Source organism: Drosophila tropicalis, unplaced genomic scaffold (genome assembly GCF_018151085.1).
Source record: "Drosophila tropicalis isolate 14030-0801.00 unplaced genomic scaffold, ASM1815108v1 contig_158, whole genome shotgun sequence".
Taxonomy (NCBI): Eukaryota; Metazoa; Arthropoda; class Insecta; order Diptera; family Drosophilidae; genus Drosophila; species Drosophila tropicalis.
The window spans coordinates 2,830,155-2,853,761 of NW_027172602.1; the positions used below are offsets into that span (position 1 = coordinate 2,830,155).

Genomic DNA, 23,607 nt, shown 5'->3' on the forward strand with positions numbered 1-23,607 from the left:
AGTAATAGTAAACATTTACCTGTAGTTTTAACGGCCTTGCATTCAAATTTAAATTGCACGTTGCCTCTTGTCATTTCACAACAATGCTCTCTCCAAATAACCCCTATTTAAACACTTTCTAACACTATTTGTTTTGTATGGAAACGCTGTTCTGTTGTGTGTGTGTGTGCGTTCGTGTGCGCGACGAAAAAGTATAAAATCGTAACGAGCGGATAGAACAAAAAAAACGTGTGAAAAATTCATAAAAAGGTACCCCCTCTCCACCCGCCAAAAAGGGGGGTTTTTAAACTGATTTGAAAATGAAAATACTAGCAAAAATAAGCTAATTGCTCATGTAATTCATATTTCGTTACAAATTTTGCGTTCTGGTAGTTACTCTGAAGGCATTTCAAGGACCTTATTGGCTGGCCTCATCCTACCAGTACTCTCTAATACGATCCCCTCTTTTCACTGTGTCTGTGTGTGTGTGTGTGTGTGTGTTCGCGAGAGTAAGTCGGTGTGTGCGCTTTTTGTCGCGTGTGTCTTCTTCTGACCACGACCACCTGGGCTGTAGTCAAGTGGAAATTTTGCGTTCAAGGACAACGACAGTGCTTAGTGGGTGACGATCCCCTTCTACCGTTGCCTCAAATCAAGTCCTGTATCAATTGTCCATGGACATATAGCAACAACAAAATGTTGTACAGTTAAAACAGTTTTAAAATAACAAGAACAAAACTCAGACATAAAATTGGAGCGACACAGAGAGAGAGAGTGTGTGTATGTGTGAGTGCTTAAGAGGAAAGGAGAGAGAGCATTCGAAAATAGAATTTTGTTCACATGTATTTTTAAAAGAAATTAAGTTTTTATTTGAGATACTATTCTTCATCCGTGCATACATATGTATGTATGTATGTTTGTACTTTTTGCATGTTAGATATGTACATATGTGCGTGTGTGTGTGTTTTGGGTGCCGTTGCTTTTTTCTTTTGGTTCGTTTTTTTTTTGCCGCATTTGAGCGAGCTTGCGCACACCCATACAACTATACACACGTGTGTATATGTATGTATGACATTCTCTTTCAAATCAGCAGCTCAAAATAAATGTTCACAATTGAGCGCGCGCACGCTTGAGATAGAAAGAGTTGTATAGAGAGAGAGCGCAAAAAGAGAGTGCGAAGAACAAAACGTTTCAATAAAAAGTACGTTACAAAAAAAAAAAAAAGAAAATCAGCTGCTAGGTCGCAAATTTAACAAAGTCGTTAGGGGGCCCCCTTACTAGCATTTACTAACAATTGCAATTGTTTAACAAATCAACTAAATAAAAAACCACAAATAAAACTAAAACCGTTATAATTTTAATTTACATATTGTACCACGTGTGTAAGTCTATGCTCGAGTTCTATATGCAAGTGCGTGTGTGTGTGTGTGTGTGCGTGTGTTGTCCGACTCTGAGAGTGTGTGTAGCGGCTATATGCATCAGTCTGTCTGCAGCTGATTCGCAGCAAAAGCAAAAAAAAAAAGAAACAAAAACAAAAGAGTGAAAAAGACAAAATTTATAAAATGACAAAAGCTAATCAAAATTGAAATTTTGCCACACATCCGCTGCTAAAAAAGAATTAAATAATATTAGTAGACCATGTGCGTGAGTGTTCTGAGTATTTGTGCGTGTGCCTCCTCTCTGTGTGCATGTGCGCCACAATGTGTGTGTGCGTGTGTGTCTTGATTTGCAGCTGTTTGGGCTTACATTTAACCTTATTGTCTGGTCAAGGACTATAATAAAGCAGCAGCAGATAGTCCATCCTTGCAAAATGTAAAGAATTAAAACTAGAACACAACAAGAAGAGAGAGAGAAAAAAAAACATGCTAAAATTACAAACAAATTTATAAATTTCTGAAAAAAAAAATTGGTGTAAAACATTAACTCGTCGTTTATTAGATTAAATATTCGAAATTAATTTCAAAAAGGGGCTATAGTTTTTTTAGTGAGAAATTAATATCAGTTAGCAGTTTTACGCTACCCAAACAATGTGTGTAAAAAGTAGTCAAAAAGTTCAACACTGATTTTTTGTTTGCCTAACATTGTTCAGGGCGCAGGCGCATTTACGTAAAACTAGCACATTTTCCCAATCTGAGTCCAAAAAGTTTACTTTCCCATTCAAATTGTTCAAAAAAATTAAGCTGCAATAGCAGAAACATTTTTTACCCACTGTAGGTCACAAACACACACCCATTCTGTCTCACACACACACACTCCCACTCACACATGCGCGCATAATGAAAGAGTAACAGAAAAACGTAACGTAAAGCGTAATTTATACCCCTCCCCCTCCCTGCTATTCCTAGCTATCACCCGACACCCGCCCTCCTACCCATTGAATACATAACTCACACACAGTCGTAATGAGCCGACGACTTCTTTCAATACTGCCCTTAATGGATTTCAGTGATTTTGTTTATCCATTTTAAAGTGAATGGATACTAACAATAACAATTATCAAATTTGATACTTCAAAACATATTTCGTTTTGTTTAATTTGCAATTGCAATAAAAAAGAGACGCTCTTTATGAACTGGATAACGGTTTCCGTCTACCATTAATTCTCGAAACAAAATCAGAGAGCGAAGTACAAATGCTTTTTGTTGTAACCGGCATCGAATGTATCCGAGTTCAAAAGAAAGACATCTGAGATCATTTGTAATTGAGTGTTGCATAAGCAACAGGCGTTCCGTAATGAAAACACTCTAAAGAAGAGAATCATTTTTATTAATCGAATCTCAATTTTCCCCTTGTTACCGTTTTACATACATACATATGTATCTAAGTTCTTGGAATTGAAATTGATATTCACTTTTGCTTTCCTTTCCAAACAAATACATACATACATATGTATGTATGTATGTATGTGTGTACGCTATATTGGCTTTCAAATCATTAGACATAAGACGACAAGTCTGTGCATGCCACACAATACCAGCTCTACCGATATCTTCTTTATGAGAATATAGTGTTACTAACCAAATAAAAAGCCTTTGAAACCTTCAAAACTCTCTACTACCTATAAACTATCTATTTTGGTATTATTGGATTCAAAAAAGGAAATTGGTTAACAGGTGCGCTAGTGTGCAAGAGCGTATGGGGAAGATCTTGAATGTTGGTAACGTTCGAAAACCAATATCAGATTGAATGTAAAGGGCAAATTTAACTGAAAAAGTGGACACGAATTAATTTTGTTTTAAAGTTTAATTGACGGGGAAAAAAAGTACTTAACTAACTAATTAATACGAAGTTTAGCTTTGCTTTTGTTGTTAAACCGAAAAAAGCATGAGGCATGCCTTTGTGTTTGTGTTAGTTTGTTTTGTTGTAGTCGTTTCTGTGGGTTGTTGTTTTTTTGGGCTTTATTTTTTGGGGGATAATTCGTTATTTTTTTGTTGATTTTTCGATTCGTTTTTAGGCGAATTCGAGTTATTGTTTTTGTTTGTTTATTCGTTTCTTGTTATTCGTTATTTGTTATTTGTTTTTTTTTTTTTTTGTTATCTTTTGTTTTACCACAAAAGAAGTGGCCGAGGAGGCAACAGAAGAAGCTGTGGGTGGACGACGTTTTGGTATATATATATATCGGTCAATTTGGTAAAGTATCTGATTAATAATTGTTTATTGTTCTTTTTCTTTTCTAGGAGAGCGACGAGCGAGTTGATTTTATCCATCGTTTAAGTACTTCGTCGTTATCTGTGCAGTGTTCTTCGTCCTTATTTGTCGTTATCATCGTCGCCGCTACAACATTTAACAACAACAAAACAATAGTAACAACTATAACAACATAAAGAACAGCGGGGGAATATTAATTGCATTAACAAACAACTACAAAAGAGGCTTGACAAGAAGAAGAAAATAGAGAATCTATTTAAAGGATCACAAAAGGACTGGAATATTGGATATACTACTTACATGCTGTCCTTGAAGGCGTAGTGTTTTGTGTGAGATGAAAGTTTGAGAGAAAAGTGAGACACAACATAGAAGAGAGAAAGAGAGAGACGGGGAGAGAACAAGAAAAAAAGGAAGCACACACAAGAAGGAAGAAGGAAGAAACCAAAAAAAAACTAAAACAAACACTCTTAAGCATCACTTTTTGATTCTTACTTTTAAAACTCTCTCTCAAACACAACTCCCCACGTCCATTCAATATCATCCTGAACTTTTACAATCTTTGCTTAAGGAAGGTTTAACCTAAAACCAATCAATATCCTCTCCTAATAACTCACTGGCTTGTTCTTAGTTGTTGCTAATATTTAATGTATATATATACATATGTATATCTATAGATATATATAGAGATTCTGAGAGAAAGCACATTGTGGCATGAATGATGGCCATAGACTAGAAGCTAATATTGATCATAAGAGCAGCGACGCAGTCAGGATAAGAGTTAACAACAACAGCATTATCATTGGCAGAAAGAAGAGGAGTCACGTATATATTTAAAAAACAAAAAACAATAATAATTAAATACATTTTAAGCTCAAAGTATATATACAAACAAACGCCAAAGCCTAAAGAGAAACCATATTTTATCAACCAAGGAATTATATAAGAGGGAAGAAAACGAAAGAAGAGAGACCGGGAAATCCAAAAACAATTGTTGCTGGACAACAACAATAATAACAACAACAAAAAAGAACAACAACAACATCACATATTTAGCGATAAAGAGGAATATAGAGTAGAGACAGCCATAAATATGGCCACTCTGGAGGAGCAGTTGCTGAAGCCAGCTTCGGCTACTGTGGACCCAATTCTTGCCGAGAAGCAGAATGCCTTGCTAATAACAACAACAACAACATCTGTTGGATCAATCATTTCATCGCATTGCAACGACGATGGATCGAATTCCTCATCATCGATTATTGAGGACATCGATGTCAGCAATACAAGCAGCACAAGCAGCGCCAGCAGCACTTCAAGCAATTCTAGCACTTCTAGCTCTTCATCAAGCTCGGCTGGTTCAAGTTTGGCCGGTTCCGGATTGGGCACCGATTCGGATACTGGCAAGGGTAGCAGCACCCTTGGTAGCCTCGATGTAGCCAGCGTTAGTTCATCGAGCATCAATTCGGCCATATCGACAAGCGGCAGTGGCATAGGCGGTGGATTGAGCGGTATTGCCACCATAACATCCATGACGGCCACATCTGGTCCATTAATAACCGTCAATTCGAATTCATCATCATCTTCGTCGGGCCTGGGATTAGATTTGGTTGTCGATGTTGATAGCTCATTGACCAGCAGCAGTAGCCAGGAATTGAATAATACCCATGGCAGCGTTGTCGGTGTCGGCATTACCTCCGATTTGGACTCGCTGGAAGACTCTTGCGGCGGTCTAATCAAAGAGGATGATAAAATTTGCAAATTGTGCAGGTAAGAAACTAACGAGCCTGCCCAGAATTAATTTAAAACTATACTCATTTGTGTCCATAATTACAGCTCTCGATTGGTGATGCCACGCATCTTGTCTTGCCTACATGTATTTTGTGAGGATTGCCTGCAACAGCAGCTTATTGTCTCGTCTAAGGATACTACTATTGCGGCCAGTTCGCCAACCAGTTGCTCATCATCCTCATTCGATGGCAGTGAGCATCAGCAACATCAGCAGCAGCAACAGCAACGTATGCATTCATTGCTAATGCTACTTGATTGTCCAGTATGCAAGCAAACCACTCAATTGGGACCCAAGGGTGTTAAAGGTCTGACATGCGATTACATTGTGACCAATATATTGGATTTATCGAATCTAGAATCTGAGCAAATACCCTGCACCTCATGCAAAAGCAAAGAGGAGGCCATGTCACGATGCAACGATTGTGCCAACTTTTTGTGCAATGGCTGCGACAATGCCCATAAATATATGCGTTGCTTTGAGAATCATCAAGTGGTACGCATTGAGGATTTGCAGAAGAATGTCCATGATAAATTGATAATACATAAACCAGTGTGCTGTCGCCAGCATATAACTGAGAATCTCAAATATTATTGTTTCACCTGTCAGATGCCCACGTGTAACGATTGCTTGCTGAGTGATCATAAGGGTAATGATCATCACTATGAGACGGCCATTATAGCGGAGCAGGCTGTTCGTGCCGATCTTGAGCAGACTATAAACGAGACATTAAATCGCGCCCAATATTGTAATGATGCAGGGGGCAATCTAAGCTCAGCTCTAACCGAGCTACAATCTCAGCACGATAATGTTCGCCAACAGATTGACGATGCCTATAAGGTCTATAAGCGTATGCTAGAAATTATTAAGAATCAAATGCTTGATGAATTGAGTCGCTTGCATTCGGAGCGTGAGCTCAAGATAATGGATTTGATGCAGAGTCTTGAGAATAATATGGGACGTTTGCAGCAGGCGGCACAATATGGCGAGCGGGCCTTGGAGAAGGCAAATGCCATTGAGCTATTGCTATTGAAGCCAGTGATTAGTGCCCAGTGTCGTAATCTTGTTGAGCATACCCCGAAATGTGATGTTAACTATCAATTGAAGTTTGATACTAAACCAGACAAATTTGAGCAATATGCTCGCGATTTGTTTGGTAAATTTCGTACTGAATCTACATCTCCGGTGGCAGCGACAGTGCAGCAGCAGCAACAGCAACAACAACAGCAGCAACAACAACAACATCAACAACAACAGCAGCAGCAGCAGCACCACCACCAGTCGAAACAGCAACTTTCGCATCATCACCAGCAGCAGCAGCAGCAACAACAACAACAGCAGCAGCTGCAACAACAACAACAACATTCGCCACAACCTCATCAATTGCAGGCTCAAAACCTCATGATGGCCAGTCTGGCCAATGCGAGCAGCATTAATGTACGCAATGCCGGCAACAATGGCATGGTTAATAGCGGCAGCTCCTCGGTACAGGGTCGCCTCAATACAGCCGCTGTATATAGTCCAGTTTCGTTGCCATCCTCATTGCAAAGTTCATTCGATGGTGGCGATAATGTCGCCAATGCAGCCATGACCAATTTCTCAACCATGATGGGCAATCAACAAGATTCCCCGCCACATCAGCAGCAACAACTGCAGCAGCAGCAACAACAAAAACAGCAGCAACAGGTTGTTCTTCATCAGCAACATCAACAACAACAGCAGCAACAAAATCAACAGCTTGGACAATTGGTTGTACAGCAGCAAGCAGCCGCCGCTGCAGCTGCAGCTGCCGCTCATGTTAATCTAAATTTGAATGGCTTGAGTGGAGCAGGAGGCAATGTCGCTGGCAGTGGTGGTGGCGGTGCTGGTGGTAATGGCGGATCCGTTGTACCACCACCCGCATTCAGTATGCTGGAGTATAATATATCAAGATTGGCTAGTCTAACAGAAAATTTGCCCGACACTTTGGGCGATGCTTTGGCTGTGGGTGGAGCTGTCCCTGCTGGCCAAGTGATTGCTGGTGGTAATGCTTCATCGTCTGTTGTTTCTGTGGTTGGCGGACCACCGCATCACCAACAACAGCAGCAGCAGCAACAGCAGCAGCAGCAACAACAACAACAACAGCAGCAGCAACAACAACAACAACAGCAGGCGGTAATGCCAGCTTCAGCTGTTACACCCACTCAACCCATCACTTTGGCGGATATTCTCTCTGGTGATCAAAGGGCCATAAACAACTTTCAAGCACTGGCCAAATTGGGACTCAACAATAATGGTGAGCAACAACAACAGCAACAACGAGTCAATGCACCCCACACCCCCAGAAAACAACCAAAAACACATCCAACATTTTATTGTTACCTTTTTCTTTTTTTACATTTTTAAAGACTAAACACTGACTATTGAGACTCGATTATTTAGATACAGACAAACACTAAGATATAATAGAATTCTTAACTAAGAGAAACTACTTCTTTGTACCCATATGTATTAGCAACAAATCGAACAACAAAAAAGAAATTACTTAACGACTTAACACTGTGTAAAGACATTTTCCTGTAAATATTATATTGCGTTCCTTTGGAAGAGGATAACAGAGCTAATCCTTTACGTCGACAGAACTAGAATGTCTTCTTTATGTCGTTTTTTACTTTCAATTCTGATTTTTCATCTTTTCTTTACCTTCTTTTTTAATTTTTTTGGTTCACTTTACTTTGCTTGGCGTCCAAAAAAACCAACCACCCACCCACCCACACACACACGCACACACTCCACGATACTCTGTACGCACAACACAATAACAAAAACAAAAAAAAATGATACACAGATGATCTGTTATCTAGCGGTAGCTCATCGGGAATTGATTTTTTATCAGATTTTTGTTTGCCGGCTGCTACATCTCCGAGCTTGCAATCGCTTAATCCCATTGTTGGCGGCGGTGTTGTCGGTGTCGAGGATTTGGGTTTAAATAATTTCCATGCTGTGGCAACACCAGGAGCAACCAGTGTGGTAACTGGACGTAACAAGGCCACACCCATGCAAATACGTTGCAAATTTGGATCATTGGGCACGGCCAAGGGGCAATTCAATTCGCCACATGGCTTCTGTTTGGGTGTCGATGAGGAGATCATTGTGGCCGATACAAATAATCATCGCATCGAAGTATTTGATAAAATGGGTGCACTTAAGTTCCAATTTGGTGTCGCTGGCAAGGAAGAGGGCCAACTCTGGTATCCACGTAAAGTGGCTGTAATGCACAATAATGGCAAATTTGTTGTCTGCGATCGTGGCAATGAACGTTCACGTATGCAGATCTTTTCCAAATGCGGACATTTTATGCGTAAAATTGCCATCAGGTGAGTAAGCAAGGAATGAAGGATAAGTACTATATCCATCCTCATCATTTAACACCAATGTTATTCTCTTAGATATATTGATATAGTGGCTGGTCTGGCTGTCACAGCCAAGGGACATATCGTGGCTGTGGATAGTGTTTCGCCCACTGTGTTCGTCATCTCCGAGGAGGGTGAATTGGTTCGCTGGTTCGATTGCAGTGACTATATGCGTGAACCCTCGGACATTGCCATACGAGGTAAGGACAATAACTAAATTACTTATCCAACCCGTATTTATGTTAACTCTCTCGCCCAGACAACGATTTCTATGTGTGCGATTTCAAAGGACATTGTGTGGCCGTTTTTCAAGACGATGGCACATTCCTCTATCGCATTGGCAATGAGAAAGTCACCTGTTTCCCCAATGGCATTGATATATCCAATGCTGGCGATGTACTCATTGGCGATTCCCATGGCAATCGCTTCCATGTGGCCTGCTATTCCCGCGAAGGGGCACTTCAATCAGAATTTGAGTGCCCACATGTTAAGGTAAGTTAGTTCAACCAATCAATCAATCAGAATCCCGAAAATATTTAAATTCTAATATTAAAACTTACCCCTTATCCTTATACCACCAGACCCTTTGTTGAATTTTTCTCCCTGAATTGATTTTCCACTTTTTTCTTACACTTTTTAATTTTGCACTTCCACGTCTGATGATTAATGTATTTTAAGCTTTTGACAGTTTGCTTGACACTTCTAATTTTTCCAGTGTGTGTTGCATAATATGAAATTTTTTTAGTGTTGCATCACAGACACTAAATAGAAACATTTTCAGCTCTACATATTCATACTATTCAGAGTTGAAAATGTTTCTTATTAATCGATTTCGAATTGTATTTGTATCAATTATCATAAAATTCAAAAAGCCTTTTACTTTGTTCAACACATACAATTATGTGTGATAACGATAAAGATCTGCTTCCCATCATTCTGATTCTGTGATTCCATTTATTATTCACTTGGAAGAATGACAGCTGTGAATTTAAAGTCTCTATTCATTTTAATAATAATTTGTGTTTTCGTTTTGTCATAGGTTTCACGTTGCTGCGGTTTGAAAATCACATCCGAGGGCTATGTGGTAACATTGGCTAAGAACAATCATCATGTTTTGGTTCTTAACACACTCTATGTTCACTGATTGCAAATCAAGGCGCGAAACAATCGTCCATCAGTCGACATGAACAAATATAATTATAAATACTCGTCAGGCAAGATTTATGGCTGTCGTAGGCAAGCGACCAATAGTGGCAGCAGCAGCAGTAGTAGCTGCAACAATAGCAACAACAACAACAACAACAACAACAACAACAACAGCAGCAGCAGCATCAATAGCAGCAACAGATTCTGCAACAACAACATCAACAATAACAACAATCACAACACCAAGCTACGAGCACCATGAACAACGGCGGCAATGGCAACGTGTCCAACAACAACAATAACTGCAATAAACAACATTGCAACAACATCAACAAAAACAACATCAAAAATCAATAATCAATAGCAAATCGCAAGGAAGTGAACAATCTCAAAATATATAATCCTAAACAAACAAAAGAAAAGGATAAAAATACAAACGAAAAACAAAAAAAAAAAAAAAAAAAGAAATACAAAACAAAAAATTAATAACTATTAACTAAGCAAACAACAACAACATGCAACAGCAACAACAACATGCAACAATACTATTTTTGATCTCTAATTTAAACCAACAAACAAACACACATCTATACACACACACACAAAACAAAGAAATCGATTAGCGCTACACACACCAATGAATTTATATATATTATATATACATGGATGTGTTTGTATCTATAAAAAAAAAAAAAAAAAAACAAACAACAAACTAAAGAAAAAACCAAACCAACAAATACTTGGCTTATGTTTTTCTTTTTAAGATGTTTTAGTCTATTTTTAAAATTGGCAAAATTTAATTTTACCTTTATTTTCCTATATTGTCGTACAACTTTGTTCTTGTTAAAAATTCAAACAAACACACACACAAACACACACATACACTAACAATACACCTGTTACACCCTTATCTAGACATATATATTGTTATATCGACCAACTAGAGTTTTTTCTTTGTGCATAGCCAATCCCCGGTTCTTCTCACAAGTCTCCTAAAAACTAAACTAAAAAACAAAAAAAAATCTTTTCTCAAACTTACCAAAAACAAAAAATGAAAGAAAGAAGAAAAACATTAAAAAAAAAAAACAAAACGAATTGAAACCAAATAATTATAACTACACACATACATATACATATATGTGTATACCATATATATATATATATTATTTTACACGCAAAATTTGTGTGTAAATATATGTATACATGTCAAAAATCATTAAAATCGTGTGACTTTTTGGATGCACAGGAAATTTTTTGCAACTAGATAACAAAACAAAAACTTACTAAAACAAAGAAAAAAAAAAAAAAAAACAAAACAAGAAACAGGAAAACTAGCAATTATATATATATATATATATAAATACTAAAAAAGTAGATAAAGACGAATACAACAAAAAAAGAACGAAAACGATGAAGAGAAGAAAAGGATGAAAACAAAAACTGTTTAGGTATTGTTGTCTCTTTTCCTTAACTGCTGCTTATATAAGGTGATATCTATTTATATATACATATATATATGTATAAATTAACGTAAAAAAAAAAAAAAAAAAAACAAAACAAAACAAAATATCTAACATAACAAATATGTGAAATCCTATGACTATATATAACTTGGCCATATACAAACAACAACAACAACAAACAAACACCACAAATGAAAAAAAAAAAAACAACAGAGGCATATTCTCATATATATATGTATATATATATATTATTATTTTTTTTGCCAATGTACAACTTTTATGTATACATGTACCTACATATGTATGTATGTTCTTTGTCCCTGCATTGTGTACGTGTGTGTGCTTTTAAGCAACAACTCTTATATACACATATATACATATATATATATATAAGATCAGACAACAACAAAACAAAATCCCCCCCAAAAACAAACAAAAAAACATCAGCAACAACAACAACAATGATTATTAAGCAGCAAAAACACACACAAGCCAACAATAACTAAAAATAATAATAAAAAAAAGAAACTATTGTTAAGTTCTATATATATATACACATTGTTAAAGAAGAAATGAAAAACGCAAAACAAAACAAAACAAAAAAAATCAACAAAACAAAAACCAAACACACAAAAAAAAAAAATGAACAAAACGATATTCCTTTTGCTTATACATGCATACATACATATATATATACACATACATACATACATATATATATATATATAGATATATATATGTCGATGTGGTCCCCACCTTAAGAAACGGAGCACATCGAACATCTTACTTTCCCGTTGTAATACAAAATAAGGCTGGTTTTACTCCCAAGACATTATTATTTATTATAAACAAAAACAAAACAAAAAAAAAAAAAAAAACAAAAACAAAATGAAAAAATAACTAAACCACACATAATATATACATATATATATATACATATGCAATTTTTTTTTTTATTAGTTTTTGTTGTTTTTCCCATGTGTATCTGTATGCATATATATCCATATACATATATATATTATTTATATCATTTATCTCCCTAACTAACTCTCTTGTTTGTCATGTCGTCGCGTATATAGAAAACTGGGGCATGTTGTCGTCTTTACCTTTGAAAGGAAAAGCATGCATAATAGTTATATAATTATCACGCCCAACAATCACCCACCATGTAACACACACACACACACATACACACTCTCTCCCCGAAATATACACACATAAATTTACAAATTTATAACCAAACTTTTTGTTTTACAAAAAAAAAAAAAATTGTTTTTCACAATCTGAAGAAAAAAAAAACTGTTTTATATCTTGTCATTTATATTATAAAAAACATATTATTTTATATACTTTAGTTTACCGTTGATATATATATATATAAAATATATATATAATCTTACATGTTGTTCTATGAAAAAAAAAAAACCAAGCAAAACGAAAGAAAAAATATGAGAAAACAATTTAAAATATGAAAAATTTTAATTTTCTGTTCTATATACATACATTATATATTTTTTATTTTTGTTCCTTAGCTAAATTTAAGTTTTTGCGTCTTTTTATTATTTTGTTTGTTACGTGTGAGGCTACACATATACATTATATATATATATATATATATATATAATATCATAAGTTATATAAAACGCTTTTGTTTCTGAAATTATTATTGAAAGAACCACAATATATATATATGAAAGAAACTACTATTACTATAACTACTACAACAACAAAAAGAACTACGACTAAAACTAAAATATATATATATATATATATATATATAAAACACACTACTACTACTGCTACTATATATAGATAATAAGAGACAACAACAAGAACAACAACAACGTGCATAACGAATGGAAAATGTGAAAAGAAAAACCCCAAAGTTGTTAAATGAAAAAAAATGGAAGAAAAAAAAGTTGAAAGATCATGATAATGAGAATGAAAAAGAGAGAAAGAGAGAGAGAGAGAAAAAAAATGCAATTTTTGTGAACAATTTGGCTGTTGAAATATAATTTTTACGTTTTTTTTTTATTATTATGTTACAATAATTTAAGTTCTATTTGATATATGTGTATAATGTTATATAGATTATTTGTAAAACAACAACAAACAAAACCAACAAAACAAAACAAAACAAAACACATTGTGCTTAGTGAATTTACTTAGATTTTTTTGTCTTCTCTTTGTATTCTCTTTTATTAAGTTTTTTTTTTTAAATTTTGTTTCTTTTTCATCACAAAGTATTAAGGAAATACCAAAATCTTTTTACATACGTACATACTATAACTGTATTGTATGGACATTCAAATAAATATATAGATATATACAACAAACAAACAAACAAACACACACACACTCACACACACACACACACGCATATATATAAATAAAATTATATTTTCTTTTTAATTTGTGCGCAAAAAACAAATAGAAAACCAAAAAAAAAAAAAAAAAAAGAAAGAAAAAAATTAACTAAAACACTCAAATAACTGTTTTAAGAGGCAATGAAAAAACAAAACAAAAAAAAAAAAAAAAAAACAAAAAAAACAACTGAAACAAAAACCACAAATTTTTTATGAAATGAAATTGTAATTCCACACGCTTTTATTTTGAAACCATTTTTACATTACATTTTTATGTTTCCTTTGAAAATCTTTTTGTTAAAAATTATCCTGTACACACACCAACGAGGACCAGTTGCTGTCCGTGTCCGTGTCTAAGTGTGAGCCACTGTACTTCTTTTTCTTAGTCGTCTTCTTCTTGTTCTTCTCTACTATTAATTTTGTAATTAAACTTAAGATGCATCTAGCCCTCGAAATTTGGTACAGGATTCTTTGGAAATCGTCATTGTCGATTTAAATATAAGAAATAAATATACATATATTTCTTTGTTGTCTTTAAAAACAAAAAACCATAAAAATTATAGGAAAACATTTACAACAAAAACAATATATATACATATTAATAATCATAATAATTATCTTCCGTTTTGTTGTACATTATTTGTTTTTGTTGTTTTATATTTTGTTCATTTTCTTAAAAAAAAAAAAAAAGAAAACAAAAATTGATATTAAGAATGCACTGCGTTTAAAAAAAAAGAAAAGGAAAAAGAAAAAACCCTTCCAATTAGAAATTTTTGTGTTTTTTTCTTGTGTTTGTTTATCAAACCATATGAAATGAAATGTAATGAAAGTGTAATTCGCTTAAGTTTAAATGAAATTTATAAAACTTGTTTAAGATTATTTACTCTAAAGAAGAGAGAAACACAACAACTTTGATAATAATTATAATAATAATAATAATAATAATATGATATACATTAGAATGTCTAGTGAAAGTTTATATACATAAAACAAAAAATGCGTAATAATTTAGCAAAATGACTTTTGGAGAGGAGAGCGAGGAGCGAGCATCATGCGGGGCAACATTTTTTTTTGGGCGTGTCTAACGAATTAACTAAGAAACTGAACGAAAGGATGGAAAGGACGACCACAAACTAAAGACGGATGACGTTAGATAATCATTTTGTTTAGGGTTTGCTCTAGTCAGCAGAATGAATGAAGAGAAAGGGAGAAAGGGGAATTCCATAATCTACTAACCAACTCCCCACCCCACCCATAATCTCTACCCCCTCCCTCCCGCGCTCACCGTTTCCATTGAATACTTAACACGCTCAAATTTTGTCCAGTTTTTTAGGTAACCAAAACTAATGAAAAATTAAATTGAAAAAAAAAGCAATACAACAAATTTTATCAGAACGAAACAAATTTTAAACAAAACGAAAAATCAAAGACAAAGCAAGAAGAGATGCAATTTTTTTTTTTTTGTTGTTAAATTTACTTACATATATACATTTACATTGTATTTTATATAATTTAAATGCATATACACACACACACACACACACACAGACACATCTGAAATTGGGAAAACAAAAGCAAATGAGGAGGAAAAAATAAAAACATGGATGATAAAAAGAATATTTATGATGCTGCCAAAGATTTTTTATACAAAAATAAACTAAAAAAAAAAAAAATATATATAAAAAAATACGAAAAAAAAAACAGAAACAACAACAAAAACCAAGCGACAAGAAAACCGATGAATTATTATTGATATATTATTATTATTAAAACTTATAAAACTTACTACCTTCTATTATTATTATTAACAAAACGATAAGAAAATGATAATGAAGTAGAAACCTAGCAGAGATCAAGTGAAAAATTAAAGAGTTGAAGCGTATTAATTGTTTATTTTCAGTTCTACATACATATATGTATATATATATGAAATATATATACACCTGTATAATAAAAGTAATAATAATAATAATAAAAAACAAAAGAAATTCAAGTTCAAAAACAAAACAAAAAGAATGTAATGACTCAACAACAATTTTTTATATGTATATGTACACATACATATATACATATAGAAGTTTATGATTTTTAACTCAGCAACAAAAGAAAACGAAACAACAACTAAAAAAAAAAACTTTACTACTAACAAAATTTCAAATTTGTTAATTCATTTGTTCCTCCTGCAATGCGTCGATGCTAGGCTTTTAAAATTGTTGAAGAAACGAAGATGAAACAGAAAAGAAGAAGAAGAAGAAGAAGAAAAAACAAAACACTATACATATACGATATACATATTGAACATTATGATTATATATATACAAATTATATAGAACATAAGTCGTCAGGGTCATTGTGAAAATATTTGAGGGTTATTCCTGTTTTTCTTTTCTTTTTGGTTTCGTTATACACACACAGACACATCATCATTGCGCCCCTCCTTCTCCACCCCCCGTTTGCCACTCTCTATTTGCGTTTTGATCTATGTGCATTTAGTTCAAATTTATTAAACAAAACAAAATATGATAATAATAAAAAAAAAAAAAAAAAAAACAACCAAAACAAAAAACCAAACGCTTTATACATCAAATTATTTTAATATAAATGTATAACATCAAAAAACAAAAGCAAAAAATCTACTTACATACATATACATACATACATACATGCACACGTATGTACATACATTTATGTATATGTATATATATAGTATATAGAATATGTAACTTATTTCAATATGGAGTTGAAATTGTTGATATGTAATCTCCTCTCTTCAAGGACAAAAACAAATTTACTAAATTAAAAAAAAAAAAAAACAAAACTAAAATATATGCATATGTATATGTATGTAATACAACATTTAAAAAACAAACAAAAAATGAAATGAAATGAATAGAAAAAAACACAATCTAGAGTACGTCAATTTTTGATGATATTTTTCGCCTTATAATAGACAAAAAAAAACAAAAAGAATAAAAGAAAAAACAAAATCTTAACAATAAACAAAAGAGATGTAAAGAAGAAGGTTTATTAAAATATACATATATATGTATATATATATATATATATAAAGGATAAAGCATTGTAATGACATTATTACTTTCTCTCTGACACAGATTGATTTGGTCAGTCGAAAAAAGTTATTAAAATGAACTTTTGAAGGGATAAACAAACAAACAAACAACAACTAATGACTAAGAGATCAATTAACAACGAGATGCAGATTGAATATCTTGAAATGTTTTCAAATCCAACTTAAAATGGTTCAAACTTTCGAACTAGAAATGGATATTAGCCTAATTTCTCCTCTCTCCTTGTCGCAATATGGCAAATCCCAATAACATTTTAAAATCGATTAGAAATGAAATGAAAGATTAACCAGAGAAATGTATGTTTAAAAATTGAATTTATTTTCATTTAAATGATCTTATAAACCAACTTGATGTTTGGTCTTTGATTTTCGGCCTTTTTCTATTACTCATATAAATTGAAATTGATTTTTGGCGATTTTAAGCCACAAAGAAAGTTCCAAGTCTTTTGTATCCGTCTTTAAACTTAACGAGAAGCAATCAATTAACCAGAGTTTTAAAACTAATATACACACACACACACACAGACACACACATATGTAATCAAAAGAAAAGGAAAAGACAAAGTAATGAAAAATATATTATCAAATCCAAAAAAGTCAAACAAATCAATTAAGCAAAAACAACAACTAAAGCAAAAAGCCCAAAACCAAGTTTAAAATTTTAAGAACTATACATACTAAAAACAAACAAAACAACAACAAGTAATAATGGGGAATGGTAAAATGAACATTAACACAATACAATTTTCCTGTATTCCGAAAGACACACTTAAAGCCAACTTCGGCTTTAAGCCGAATTTTTGTATACCCTTAGCAACTTTATTTTATATACGATCTGTAGACATTCTTTAACATAAAACTCTCAACAATTTGAGATAAGACAAGAATATATGTATTATAGGATGATCTGGCGATATCTTAGGCATATAGTTGAAAGACAGACTGTACTGAAATGTTTAGTTGAGATGCAAATTGGCCATTGCCGCCGATCCTATAGCGTTCCTATAGCAGTTATATGTATACCAAAACCTACTTACTAACAACTAGAAAATTGTGGTCCGACCTGAACAATATTTATTTTACTAACAGAAAAAAAATGGCTTTAAAGATGAAAACCAAAAATTTGAATCAACAGAAGTTTGATTGATCATTGAAAAGAATACGAAACTGAATTCAATATTGCTTCAATTCAGCTTGAATCGGTTAATTAACATATACATATATCACATATACTCTCCTATATACATATACATATACATACATGTAAATGGTAAATTCTAAAATATGTTCCATAAATTTGTTGGTTTTTTTTTTTTTTTTTCTTTTCTCGATAATAATAGATACATATATAGATATTAAGATATTGGTAGAGAGTAGCCAATCGTTTTCAAGACCATTTCGTACAGATTTTGAAAATATACAAACACATATACATACACACATACATACACACATACATACATACATATGTAGATGGTTTTACTATATGCCTTTCAGTTTTATATGACACAGAAGGGAAATGAATCGAGATTCAATCTTTTTGGCTTGTTCGATTCAAAAAACAATATTTTCGATTTTCCAATTGGCAAAATTTGTTGCTTGTTTTGTCTATTATCTTGTTGTTGGTTTTCTTCTTGTCCCATTTGGCATGGTTTTTTTTTTCTACTTTGTTTTACACCAATGTGTGCCACACATATTTTATATATATATGTACAATTTTGTATAATGATATATATATAGACATATACATGTATTATTTATAAATATTTCTTATTTGCATAATCGAGTTGTTGCTCAGGACCTGGTCGTGGCCGTGGGCGTGGTTGGAATGGTTTTTTTTTGGGGGCATTTAAGTAGCTCTTGATAATAATAATAACAATCACTAAAACTAAAATCTAAAATAAAAAAAAAAAACTGCAGTAAAGTAAAGTAAACTAAACTAGTGCCATGATTATATAGTTTAAATATATATATATATATATATATAAAAAACAAAACAAAAAATAAACAAAAAATTGAATGGATGTTTTATTGAATGTGCGAAGTAAACGTAAGACAGAGAGAAAGAGAAAAAGAAAGAGAGAGAGAGAGAGAATATTTGGTGTATTCATTTTGGCCCTAAGGATACAAATCGAAAATGTATATATCTATATATAAATATGTATGCGAAATCTTATTTGCTAGAACTAAAGTTGCAATACAATTACACAAGAAACCGAATATATATACATATATATATCGATATATATGTATATCGAACTTTAACCCAAACGTTTTTCAAAACTAACATATGAGAACATAAGCAATTAGAAAGCTTTTATTTTTCTAGGATTTTAACAATAACAGCAACAACAAACAACAACAAGAAACAAACAAAAGAAACAATGATAAACAAATTCAAAAATGAAAAAAACAAAACAAAACAACTTCCTAATTTTTCTCAGCTAAAATACACTAATCCATATATCTATATTGGTACCGATATATACAATACATACAAAAAACTAGTGGGATACCAAATATATATACACACACATACACACACACACAAACTTGTATTAACTATATAGCAATAATTGGATGTATATGCATGTCTATGGGTTGTTCAAATACAAATTACAACAAAAAAACAAAAAAAAAAAAATATTGTAGAAACCGAAAAATGGGGACAACAAAAACATATAAAATTTAAATTAAGATTCGACCAAACCGAAAACTGTGCGAGCCTTGCGAAACACAAAAAAGAACAAAAAACCAAACCAAACCGAAAGTCTTTCTTTGTAGAAATTAACTAAAAAAAACAAAATAATACCAAATATGATGAGTGTAGATCAAAAAAGAAAGAAACAAAACTAAATATATAATAATAATAAGAATATGAAAGACGACAACAACAAAAAAAACACACACACACACACACATAAAGGATAAAAGAAAACAAATGACAATTATTCATACAGAAAACCTTGAACCTTGATCCAAAGACAAAGGTTGATAATAGGAATAGGGAATGATCCTTGAAGGCAGTTGGAGATGCTGAGAATAAGAGAGGAGATTGAAAAGAGGTCCTTCCCAAGGGAAACTAACTAAATGTGAGGCAAAGAGAACAAGATGGTAAAGAAAGTGCCAGAAGAGGTCAAAAAGAGGTCCCTTTGGTTGAAAAAGAGAACGAACAGGTAGAGAAATGGCATAAACATTATTAAAAAGAATTAAAATTATATAGCCTAATGACTAAGCAAAGTCGTTTCAAAGTTGAAACATTGATAAAATCTCATGACGACATTTCTCTAGTCCTCATTTGAGGAGTATGTAGTATGAAAGGAATATGAGAGTAGTATACGGAAGGAGGACCATGTAAGGACTACTTTTCCGTTTCTGACCTATTCAGACCAGATTGTCTTTGCATCATGTGACGAGAAGGTCACAACGAGCTGTGTGCTTTGAATTTTTCACTTTGAAGGGAAAGCCAACGAAGCAAATATAAACAAATTAATTTATAATAATTAATAAGCTATTAAAAAAAAAAAAAAAAAATGCAAAAAACAACAAGGCTTTAACAGAAAAACAAAACAAAAAGAAAAGTACTAATATTTGTAGTGTTTTTTTGTTTGTGTTTTCTCTGTTTCTTGCTATGTGAAAAAGCCAAAAATAAGAAACTAACGAAAACAAAACAGAACAGTAACAATATTTTTGGGCACCAAATATACCTACTAAATGGCATTCTTTTATATATATATATACCTATATATATACAATAATTAAGCGAATAATGCAAAATTTTTAATTGTGTGTGTGTGCTTCAAAAATAAAAATATAAAAAGAAGAAAAAACCAAAACCAATAATTCAATACCAAAAGCAGCAGAAGACAAAATGGCAAAACGGTTTTCCAGCAAACATCAACAACAACAAACATATTAACAAACAATTGAAATGTTTTATGAATTATATACACCATATTATTATACATATACATATACATACCTACATATGTATGTATGTGTTTAGGCAAACAACAACAAAATACTTAAGAAATAAGAGAGAAGAAACAAAAAAAAAAAAAAACAAATGTTGAATAAATTTTATGTGAGTTATTTTTGATGTTGTATAGTTACAAAAAAAACCAAAAAAAAACAAAAAACACTAAAAAAAAATAGCCTCAAAATTATTGAGTGCTCATTTTAAACCAAAAAACGAAAGAAAATCAATACATATAAACAAAAAGGAGTGCAATACAATAATAACAAATATGAAAAGCAGAAATAAAAAATGAAGAAAAAGCAAACTAAAACGGAAAAACGCACCAAAAACAAATCAAATAACTTTAGTTGGGATCTGCAGATTGTGATGTGACCATATCGATAAATTATCGAAAATATGTCATCACTAATAAACGCACTTTCAAGTGTTCAACCGACATAATTCAGAACCCTTTTATCTGCCCAGTTAGAATTTTGATTGAGGATACATTTCACGGTTATAACCTGGCTTACTTTTGTAAGCCTCAGAGTGCTAGGACGATTTCTGGCTGGGACATATGCTAAAGGAGTTCTTTTTGCGAATGCATCCCTTCTATTAACTGCTTAACCCAACTATCAAACCTGCACTTAGGCAATTGTATTTTGTGTTTCAAGTTCATTTTGTTTTTATATTTTTCTTCCAAAAGAAGATATACAAAATTGATCAAAAATCACAAAAAACTTGAAATAAACTATAGAAATTTTTACATGAATCGGAATGCAGAACGATTTTATTAAGTTTATTTGAGGAATCGTTTTTACTACCACTAATTAGAGACTATATATACATATATATATGTATGTGCATATATAGTGGCCTGATCGAAATTGGCAATTCCATTTGAATACCATATATAGTATATCAATGTATATATAAATTGTTTTGAACTTTGAAAGAAAAAGAATCCAATTATATAGTCCTTGTGAAAATATCTATCTATTTGTATAACGAATTTAGTCCAACTTGATCTTTGGTGGCACGGTAAGGGTTAAGCCTTCAAACAAAAAGTTTCTTTCTCTTTCTAGCCCTATATCTCTCTCTTTTCTTTGTTAACCCTTGTGTCTGCCAGGATTCCATTTACAGTCGGCTCCGCCAATCTCGACTTTAAGATGCCCTGTACCCTTCTAAGTTAAACTATGAATGTCTCTAGCTTATAGTAACTTGCTTACTTAGCACCTTAGCGCCACCTAGCGGCCATATTTAACAGTATACACACATGTCCGTTCATTTTCGATCTGTTTGAAGTTTAGAGCAAGCTATGATATTGAAAATCGATCTGCTTAGTGTCATTTTTTGATCTCTAAAGTGTACAGAGTATTTCAGAAATAAAACAGAAAAAAAGAAAAAAACAACAATAAGAAAAAGAAGAAAAATAAAAACAAATAAAACTTATTTACACTAACCTACATAGAGAGAAATAAGAAAGAAAAGAAAATAGAAAAAAGTATGATTAAAGAATTACCTATACCACAATTTTTGCTGACTATACTCCTTAGGCTTTTTACACCTTTTAACCATTTACTCGCAATGGCCAGACAACAACAACAATAATAATAAACAACAACCAAGAACAACAACAACAACAACAACAACAACTACAGCAACAATTTGTGCATGTCACGTTTAAGCTCTTAAAAATCACTTTATCATATACAATCTATCATATACACCATAAATACATATACAAAACGATATATATACATACACACACAAATGCATACATATTATATATGGTATATATACATATATATAGAGTTATAAACACACACACACACACAGACACACATTTAATAAACACCACCAAGATCTCTTCGTTTTGTGACCCTTTTTCAACCCTGTGATAGATACAACGTTCAGAGATTTAATATACTAAATATAACGGGCGAAATTTTCGGGCTGTGTTAACACTCAGTCAAAATCCCCCGGCATACATACACACGTACACACGTACACACATACATACATACAAACAGCATTACAAGTGACAAAGAAGGGCTAGTTGGGAGGATCTGCCTACCGCCTACAACCTCCCACCTTTCCACCGTCATCAGTCATCCAGAAGCACTTTTGGCACTTTTTCCGTTAAGTTTAAGTTTCAATTTCAATTCAGTTCGATTCGAAACATGATTTCTTCAAAATTTTCTGGCAACTCTTATCCACAATGAATGGTGATCCGATAAACAGCAAGTTTTGTGATCAACTTTTATCGATAATTTCATTTAAAGAGAACGATCTGAAGATGAGAGATTGATCGATGTGATCAAAGTTCAGCATATGATTTCATGATTTTGTTTTTTTTTTTTTTTACCCCAAAGAAATGGAAAACGAAAAACAATGAAAAAGGACAAAAAGCCAAACTCAATAAACTACTAAAACCAAAAAAAGAAAAGGAAAAAACGCGAATAACAAATTTTTAAGTAATGGTTTCATTTATGTATACTATATATACATACAAATATATATTGAAACAAATACATATTATTTTCAGTTTAGTTTTGTACAAAACATACATACATACATCTGACTTATTCCACCCCCCCAGCCCCCAAACCCCCCACTCCTGCCTCCACCCACTTGCTTTATGATAGAAGAAGAATCTAGAATTTTTGGTCCGAATTTTGAAAGAAAAAGACAGCGAAACCAAAACAAAAATAAAAACAAGAAACAAGTATTTAAAATACATATACATATATGTATATATATAATTATATATATATATATATATAC

At 32.6% G+C, this 23,607-nt stretch overlaps 1 protein-coding gene across 2 annotated transcripts; it reads left to right on the top strand.

Annotated features, from left to right (window-relative positions):
- Nucleotides 1-139: 139 nt before the first annotated feature.
- mei-P26 (meiotic P26) lies at nucleotides 140-23,431 on the top strand. 2 transcript variants are annotated; one of them, XM_068303256.1, is made up of 7 exons: nucleotides 140-249; nucleotides 3,654-5,388; nucleotides 5,455-7,682; nucleotides 8,235-8,763; nucleotides 8,836-8,999; nucleotides 9,059-9,291; nucleotides 9,839-23,431. In XM_068303256.1, exons 2-7 carry the CDS (start codon nucleotides 4,715-4,717, stop codon nucleotides 9,941-9,943), a joined length of 3,933 nt encoding a protein of 1,310 aa, XP_068159357.1. In that variant the 5' UTR covers nucleotides 140-249; nucleotides 3,654-4,714; the 3' UTR covers nucleotides 9,944-23,431. The 2 variants fall into 2 exon arrangements, with proteins under 2 accessions (XP_068159357.1, XP_068159358.1); XM_068303257.1 differs by having other exon boundaries at nucleotides 8,283-8,763.
- Nucleotides 23,432-23,607: the final 176 nt, after the last annotated feature.

Excerpts from the sequence above, each read along its gene's own strand:
- mei-P26 (XM_068303256.1), top strand. The coding sequence starts at position 4,715 with ATGGCCACTCTGGAGGAGCAGTTGCTGAAGCCAGCTTCGGCTACTGTG. Across the intron at positions 5,389-5,454 it reads AAAATTTGCAAATTGTGCAG|CTCTCGATTGGTGATGCCAC; the intron begins GTAAGAAACTAA and ends CCATAATTACAG. Across the intron at positions 7,683-8,234 it reads ATTGGGACTCAACAATAATG|ATGATCTGTTATCTAGCGGT; the intron begins GTGAGCAACAAC and ends AATGATACACAG.